Genomic DNA, 9133 nt, shown 5'->3' with positions numbered 1-9133 from the left:
AGATAAGAACAATAGGGAAAAGAATAGGGAAAAGTAACATTATAGATTGAAAGGAAAAGAATATGGTATTAGATAAATATGTGGGACAAAATTAGGAATAAGGACATAATAAATTTTTTTATTTTGTAAATTTTCCCCGTGTACTGTAAGTTTCAGCTCGGGGAAAATTTTATTTTAAATAATTTTTTTTTTTTTTATTTGAATGTAATAATATACTTTAATATTCATTAGAAACAGCATCCTGTAATTAAGATGCAATATCTGATTACTTACTTAAGATTACATCACGAACGGTACGTGTACAAAAACATGACACCACACAGTCTAAAGTTACAAGTATGATTATCGTACAATAGGCAAAAGTAATGACACGGTTAAAATAATATTGATATATATCTATCAAGAACAGATAAGATTCAGTCCATATGATAAGAAAACAAAAACACAACATGTTCTAATATCCGATGATATTAATATAAGAGTAGATAAAAGATAGAAGATCACTATACGCTGTTATAAACAAAGTGTAACCTTGTGAGATTATTCAAGGATTACAGGTTGAAGAAAATTACAGCGTTCAATACATATAAAGCTACGAATCATCCATCAACGAAAATCTATTTAGAATGAAGACGTAGATAAATAGAATAAACGACATGAATCTTCGATACAACCTCTAAAAGTAACGACCAACGTGAGAAATCGTCTCAACATAGAGCAGACATACAATAATAGTAGTGAGATAAATAACTGACGTGTATCTAATATTTCATACAAATGCCATCGACAGAGATATGTACTAAACTAATAGAAGATAATTGTAAAAAATATGTACATAATAAGATACACTAAGATTAACCGTTTTACCTCGTCACTTTAACGTAGATACCTAGTTCACTGCTGTATACAACTCATAAGATACTAAGTAGTACAACAGTCGCAGATATACAATATGACCTTTAGATCTAAACGTATCTTGAGATACATAACATTACATACCATCACCAATATCTTATTTGAAGGAAACTACCAACACGGATATGGGATATATTGGACCAGTGACAGTAAACACTTCGAGGAAACAAACATATATCACATGCTAACTACTACAAGAGACTACGAGTGTGGAAAAGTGTAACCTAATGATATTGTTTAAGAGTCGACAATCGAGACTAGAACCTCTTTTCCGTAACGTCAAACTCTAAACATGGGGAAGTATAGTAGGGTAGTCTCTTTGGGTGGTGCTCTGCTACTATACTTGTTTTAATACATAACGCTATGTTGAATTCGCCTCAGTCTCCTCGTTCAACACGTAGTCTCACCATGTGTAAGTCAAGGACTGTACTTCACGATTTGTATAGTAGATGAACCTATACATTATAACTATAATAGTTGAAAATTTGTTATGGTAAAAGGTTTTTAAGGTTCTATGGATGATGGTTAGTCCTTTAGAAACTGAAACTTTCTCCTTTATGCGATTAACTCGGGTTCGATTATAGTCTTGACTTCCACAAGCTCATGTGTTGTTACGTTATGACATATTTGACTTGATATACTAACTATGTCGTAGAATCAGACTACCTTACAGACTCTATATGCTCTTATAGGGTAGGGTATCGACATTGCGTATAAACGATTTCAATAATGTACTCGTCGTTTCTATCCATCGAGTCCATCGTCCGACACACTCGCAGCCCTCACACTCGTTGAATATCCGTCTCTATGTAAGTTTTCTTAGAAACAACTCGAACGTTCTCGTACTCTTCTTTCCATTGTTGGATTGCTATCTACAGATATTCTTCCTCCGTGAGTCTCTGTCGCAACCCTTTCCCCCTTCGCCTAGACATATGTATCCACCCGCGAGTTGTCACTAAAATTCAGTAAACGGTGCATGAATCGCGCGCGCTACCGTCCTCTTCTCCCCAATCCATATACACCCTATATCATGACGGATGGTTCTCGACTAGATGTTACAAAAGAGTGTACTTTTCTCGAATTTAACTTTCGGTGACTTGTAGATAATAAAAAAATTAATATTATAAAAAATAAATGATACCTGTGTCAAGTAGGTTGTTACCACACGCATGAGGATTCTATAGTTGGTTACTGGTACGCTGATTAATCGCCGCGTTCGTTTTTTTCGAAGCGGTAGACACCGCCAAGCCGCCTGGCCCCATTATTGGTTCATAACATGAATCTATATGTCGTATGGCAACCCGTTCAGTGACAACACGTGAGCTTAACGTTTTTCTAGACTACGCTATGATAGCCGTAACGATTGGAGGCGGTTCCTATAACGTAATCGGTTAGTTCGATGCAACTGGGGGGGGGGAAGTTAATAAAATTGAGCTTTAGGGTATAAAGAAGGAACAATCATTAAATAAGAAATAAGGGAATAAGATGGATACCTGTCTAAGGTATGATCCAACTCTATATTTCTTTGTATACATTAATTTCCTTAAGGAATTTCATAACTTTGTCAATTATGGGAGGATTGTCTCCCAGAATTTCGTTTATTTGCTTATCATATATATTAAATTTTTGTCTAGTTCTAATATATTTAACACAATCACATAGCAAATGTTCTACAGTTATAAGAGCCATACAAGTATCACAAATGGGAGGGTCAGATCTTTCCATAAGATATTTATGGGTTAAGCGCGTATGGCCAATTCTTAACCTACATAGGATTTTTTCCTCTAATCTATTGGTTCTATTAGAGCTAGGCCAAGGATGCACAGATAATTTAATGTTTTTGATTTTGTTGGGGAATGGGACATTATCCCACCATGACTGCCATTTTACTTTGGTAAGGGACTTTAGGAAATTTTTAAGATCAGGTAATATTAGTTGTTTAGAAATTGTATGAAAATTGGAGGATTTGGCAGCTAAGTCGACTTCTTCATTGCCTGGGATTCCGCAATGAGAGGGGATCCAGGTAATGGTAATTTGATTTCCTTTGGATAAAATACAATGGCTAAGCTCTTGGATGTTATGAATAATAACATTTTTAGGGACATCTTGTTGCATAGCAGCTAGTAGACTTTTGGAATCTGTAAAAATGATGATATTTCCTGTAACATTATTCTTGATCAAATGAGATAGGCAAAATTCCATGGCAAATGCTTCCGCAGTGAAACTAGAAGACATTTTATGTAGTTTATGATTAAGTGTAAGGTCAGCTATTTTAAAAGCAGCTCCAATGGTATCATCATTTTTAGATCCGTCAGTATAACAAATGTTAGGATTAGAAGGGCGTTTATTGGATAAATATTCATAAAAGTTATTTCTAAATTCAATGGGTAAAACATGTTTTTTGCCCTTAGTTGATATGGCTTCAAATTTAGGGTGTAATAGTGTCCATGGAGGTATCACATTATTTGGGAGTCTTAAATCTGGGAGGATTTCAGCTAAATTGTTAGTATTTTCATAGAACCACAAGCTCAAGGGTTTTGGGTGGTTCTGAAAGAGTATCTCGGAGTCAAGTGGAGATATACTTAAAATGATGTCTCTCATGGGATTGTCTACATTGTAGAGCACTTTGGACATATAGTTATTGCTCAAATATTCTCTTCGAATATGAAGGGGAGGTTCACCAGCATCAACTAATAAGTTTTCTATTCTACTAGATTTAAAGGCACCTGTTGCTATTCTTATGGCTGTATTTTGTATGGGATCCAGTTTATTTAAAATAGCTTTAGGGGCAGAGTTATATATAGGGGCACCATATTCGATTATTGGTCTAACATAGGTTTTATAGAGGCGGAGGAGAACTTTTCGGTTAACACCATTATTTCGATTGTTTAAAATTTTTAAAATGTTCATAGCTTTCATGGCTTTAGCTTTTGTATAAATAATGTGGTCCTTCCATGTTAATCTATAGTCCATGATCATTCCTAAAAGTTTCATTTCATTACTGACATTTAAATTGACCCCGTTAAAGTTTAAATTTAGGTCAAACTTGGTTTTTCTTTTGCTGAATACAACCACTTTAGTTTTCTCTTCAGAGAATTTAGAACCATTATTTTTAGTCCATATAACCAAATTATTAAGGGCAATTTGTAGGGTCTCTTCTATTAATTTGAAATTTGGATGGGACATGTAAATTAAAATGTCATCAACATAAATGCTATATTTAATAGGAGGAGGGAAGCATTGGACTATATCCGTTATTACAATATTCCACAAGGTAGCACTGAGGGATGACCCTTGTAGTATACCGTTTTCTAGTGTATGGGGGGAAGATAAGAAATTTTTTACTTTGACTTGAATTTTTCTGTTCTTTAGGAATTCTTGGAGGTATAAGAATAATCTACCTTTTATATCCCATTCTTTTAGCTTTAGTAGTACTTTGTGTCTCCATGTTAAATCAAAAGCTTTTTCAATATCTAAGCTGATGGCGACTACTTTCTCTTTGGAAGCGAAGGCCTTTAAAATATTATGCTGGATAACAGAAAGGCTGTCAAGAGTGGACCTGTTTCGAATACAGCCGTTTTGATATTTATTTAGAAATCTGTTAGATTCCAAAACCCATCTAAGTCTATGATTTACCATTTTTTCTAAAGTTTTGCTTACGCAACTGATTAGGGAAATTGGGCGGTAATTTTTGGGGTCTTTAGGGTCCCGTCCGGGTTTAGCAATTGGGACAATAATTGAAGTTCGCCAACTATCGGGGAAAGTACTGGTAGTCCAAATTTGGTTGTATAGGGATAGGAGGTGCTCTTTGGATTCTTTGGATAGGTTTTTAATCATAGGGTATGAAATTGAATCAGGTCCAGTGGCCGATGATTTACAATTTTTTAGAGCAAGTTCTAGTTCGTTTAAATTAAATTCAATATTATAGGGTTCAATACTATTACAAATTAGGAAGGGTTGCTTCTCAACTCTTGATTTTAGGATTTGGAATTCTGGGTTATAGTTTTCTGATTTTGAAATACTGGAGAAGTGTTGGGCAAAAATTTCGCACTGTATTTTGGGGTCACTAATAATCTCATTGTTTGAATCTCTGATAATATTGATTGGGTTGTAAGGGTACTTTCCTTTTATCCTCCTCAATTGAGACCACATGGTTTTTTGATCAATAGGTTTATTAATGGTAGATAGAAAGGAAATCCAATGGACATTTCTTTTAGTGTTGATTAATAGGCGAGTTTTAGCTCGCAATTTTTTAAATTCTATAAAATTTTCAATAGTAGGGTACTTTCTATATTTTTTAAAGGCTTTTTTCTTTTGTTTTATACTTTCACCTATTTCACTGCACCACCATGGGACACATTTCTTTTTAAACTGACATTTAGGGATAGATTGGGAACTAGCGTCCAAGATTATATTATTAAAATGGGCTATACTCTCATTAATATCATTCATTTGGGACATTTCTTGAATTTTGGATGAGATTTCTTGGTATTTAACCCAGTCTGCTTTACCATATGCCCAGGGTTTGGATATGTCAGAAGGAGAAAAATTTAATGAGGGTAATTCTGATATAATAATGGGGAAGTGGTCAGAAAAATTTAAATCATTGTGGGTTAGCCATTTTAGGTGTGGAAGGAGAGTATCAGATACAAGGGATAAATCAATGTGTGTGAAGACTTTATGGGTTAGGTTAAAATGGGTTGGAGACCCATCGTTTAAGAGGCAAAGGTTATTATTGTTGAGCAAAAAATTCTCAATAATATGGCCTCTATTATCTATGTGAGGGCTACCCCATAAGGAATGGTGAGAATTGAAGTCTCCTACAATAAAACAAGGTTTAGGGAGTTGATTATAAAGTGATTGTAAATGTGCTATGTGTAAAGTAATATTGTGAGAGATATATACATTGCATATAGTAATGAAACCAAATGAAGGGTGGAAAACTTTCACAGCCACAGCCTGTAGTTCAGTGTGAAGGGGGAGGGGAATAGAGTATAAAGACTTGTGGACAAGTGTTATTACACCATTAGTTCCTGTATAGTTATTGTTAGAAATGTAATCATGTCTATATGTATTGTAAGTGTTTAAGGAAACTTTATTCCTAGGAGTTAACCTACTTTCCTGGATACAAATAATTTTGGGATGAAATAGTTGAATTAATAATTTAAATTCAGCAAATTTGCTGTAAAATCCATTACAATTCCATTGTAAAATGAGATTATTAATATTATCATTACAAGAATCAGTCATAAGGAATAGTTGGGAGGGTAATAACAAGGGTACAAATTGTATAAATATAAGATTACAAAGGAAAAAACAAATGGAAATTACAAATAAGGTAAGGATAAGGTATAGAATAACAAAAGAAAATATATAAAGGAGTAAATAAATATGTAAAAAGGTAAGGTATATAAAGGATGGAAAGAAAAAGAAAAGAAAAAAAAAAAAGAATAAAAAATAAAAAAATATAAAAAGGGCCTAATGGTTCATGGCATTAACCTCTGCACTGGTAGAAAGTGAAGAGGTAGCATGAACATTTTGGTCATAAGCAGTATCCATATTAAAGTCAGAAGACTGAGATTGAGAAAAATGTAGAGTGGGTAACTTGAACTTATTGGCAACTTGGGCATAAGAATGATCAGCAGGATGAGGTGTATCCGGAGTGATGACAGGAGAAGGGTTGATAGGTTTGGGATTGGGATTAAGGCACACCCCATTGGCACCTGAGGATTGATCATAGGAGAATAACTGTTTCTTCATTAGGGGAGAGTTGAAATCAAACAATTCACTTTTACGTGAATCCTGAACTCTTTTTCTTGGCTTGGCACTAGGAGCAGGAACTCTTCTCTTGAAAGAAGCAAAGGAGGATGAAGGAGTAGCGGGTTCACTGTCCAGGGGTGAGGAGGAAAGGGGAATGACAAGTGCAGGGATGGTGGAGGGTAGATCATTCATAGGAGTAAGGGCAGGGAATTCAGTCAGACTTTTCTTGACATGAGAAGAAAAGGATTTGGAGTTGTTCTTGGGACATAAGATGGCTGCCTCTTGAAAGCATAGAGGTTGGGCCAGCATCAGTTTCTTAATCTTGGACTGTCTAGAAAATTCAGGGCATAGGTTCTTTGAAGTGGCACTATGGCCACCTTGACAATGCAAACATTTCTTGGCTGAAGTACATTGGTGTTCTTCATTCGACAAGGTAGATGAACAGTCTCTGCACTTGGCGTCATTTCTTGTGCATTTGGAACTAGTGTGGCCATATTGCAGACACTTAAAGCACTGGATGACTGGCTGCATATAGGCTTCCAGTTCACCCCTGACATGAAAGAGGTACACATAGGAAGGTATAGATTGGCCTGCAATTCTCAATTTGATCGTGTTACTAGGGACATATTTGACAGAATTCTCCACATTAACTCTCCTATTCAAGCGGTAGATTTCTACTATTTTGAAGTTCTTACCATCAATATTGTCAAGGATTTCTTCATTGGTAAAGTCTACATCAACATCTCTTAAGATGGCATATTTGTATAGATATGTAGCAGGGATGTACACTTTGTACAAATTGTGAGTAGCAAGTTCTGTAACCAGCTTGTTAGCACTCTGAAGGGATTTAACTTGAACAATTACCTTGGTTCTAGAAACTCTGGTATAGTCAAGCACATCACAGTGAGGGATTATTGAAGTCACACACTGTCCAACTTTATATCTACCTAGGTAAGGAGACTTGGATTGAGGAGGATCATTGGGAATGGAAGAGACATCAACATCATTAGGAACGGGATTGGACAAGGGTTTACATTCGAACACAACTTTGAATTGTTCATAGGCCACTCCATCTTGGTAGAGGTTCACCACGAGGTTCTGGGGGTGATCACCCCCAGAATTCACACTCATTTTAGAGTGGAATGTATATATAAAGGGAGAGAGGACTACATGAAGGAGGGATCAAATAGAACTCAGTCAATAAAAGAAAAAAATATCACAAAAGTAAGAGAAAAGAAAGTAAAAACTCAAGTCACTCACTATAGGCCTAAGCCGGAAAGTTCGAGAAAATCTCACGATGTCACTTCAACAAGAGGAAAATCGCGACTTTTAAAAAAGGGGTGAAAGTTGCCAAAATTTAAACCTAGGGAACTGGAACTCACACACATTGGAACTTTTGAGGTTATGTTTTTCCTTTTGCACAGAGGATTTTTTATAGTACACAGAGGGATCTCCATCCAAAGAGAATCGGTTTTCCATCTGGCAACAAGGGATATTTTTACTCACGATCGGGTCTTAACCCTTTGATAGCCGATGATTATATGATTCAGTAGAACTCCGGTTGGAAAAATAATTCAGGCCGTGGTTATGAACAGGGCCATCGTAGGCCATCGTCGGCCTTTTTGCGTGTAAAGTTGGCGGGAAATTCGAATTTTTGATTTTTTTTTTTTTGTTTTTAAGTTTAGTTTCATGAACAAAATTTTTTCTTGGCGCGGAACATTTTTATTTAAGTTGGTTAGTCTTGTAGCAAATTATTATACATGTCTTTATGGTGACGTCTTTAGTTTTCCTAAAGAAGCAACGCAATTTAATTGTCCTCTAACCTCTACCACTTTGTCTTAAACTTTTTAATCCCTACCCAATTTATAAGAGACTCAGCTAAGTTTCTCAGCTTATAAAGGTTTCTTAGCACTAGCGCTAAGATTTAAGTTTTTCTAGCGCTAAGAAAACCTTCTCAGCGCTCAAGAACACTTCTCAGGCTCCAACATGGATCAACGGCACGGGACATGTTGATGTTAAAATCAACAAAAATCAAAACCAAAAAGTAAGGGGTAAAATCAGAGGGGGCGGATGTTTTCTTAGGCCTAAGAAAATCTCAGCAAGAAACTCAGCTTATAAACTTTCTCTTAGCTTAGCACCATAAGCTTATAAGTTTTGTCAGCTTATAGGGTAGGATCTTTTTTTACCGCGTATTAGTGATTACTTAAGCTAATAAGACTAGTTGGTATACAAACACAACCACTTTAGGTGGTATTCCACACAATTATTGTCCCGACTCTACTCGAGCTGCTGCACTCTATCGACAGGTGCCGCCGTTAAAAATTTTAAGTAAATATAAATAAAAACAAACGAAACATTAAACGAACAAAAATATCGATTATATTTACTTTTCATATTATATTTGCACGTTTGATTTCATTTTTCATTTTTTACTTAAGTCTAACATTGTTCAACGCCT

General features: G+C 35.5%; 1 protein-coding gene across 1 annotated transcript; it reads right to left on the bottom strand.

The window, feature by feature from the left end:
* Positions 1 to 2430: 2430 nt before the first annotated feature.
* On the bottom strand, positions 2431 to 4101 carry LOC103520381. The gene has a single exon (XM_008485469.1). The coding sequence runs from the start codon at positions 4099 to 4101 to the stop codon at positions 2431 to 2433; it is 1671 nt and encodes a 556-aa protein (XP_008483691.1).
* Between the last annotated feature and the right edge of the window lie 5032 nt (positions 4102 to 9133).

This window comes from Diaphorina citri, unplaced genomic scaffold, assembly GCF_000475195.1.
Source record: "Diaphorina citri unplaced genomic scaffold, Diaci psyllid genome assembly version 1.1 scaffold3552, whole genome shotgun sequence".
In the NCBI taxonomy this organism is placed as follows: domain Eukaryota; kingdom Metazoa; phylum Arthropoda; class Insecta; order Hemiptera; family Psyllidae; genus Diaphorina; species Diaphorina citri.
Note: the sequence above shows the minus strand (reverse complement) of the source record. Positions and strands in the feature narration are given on the sequence as shown.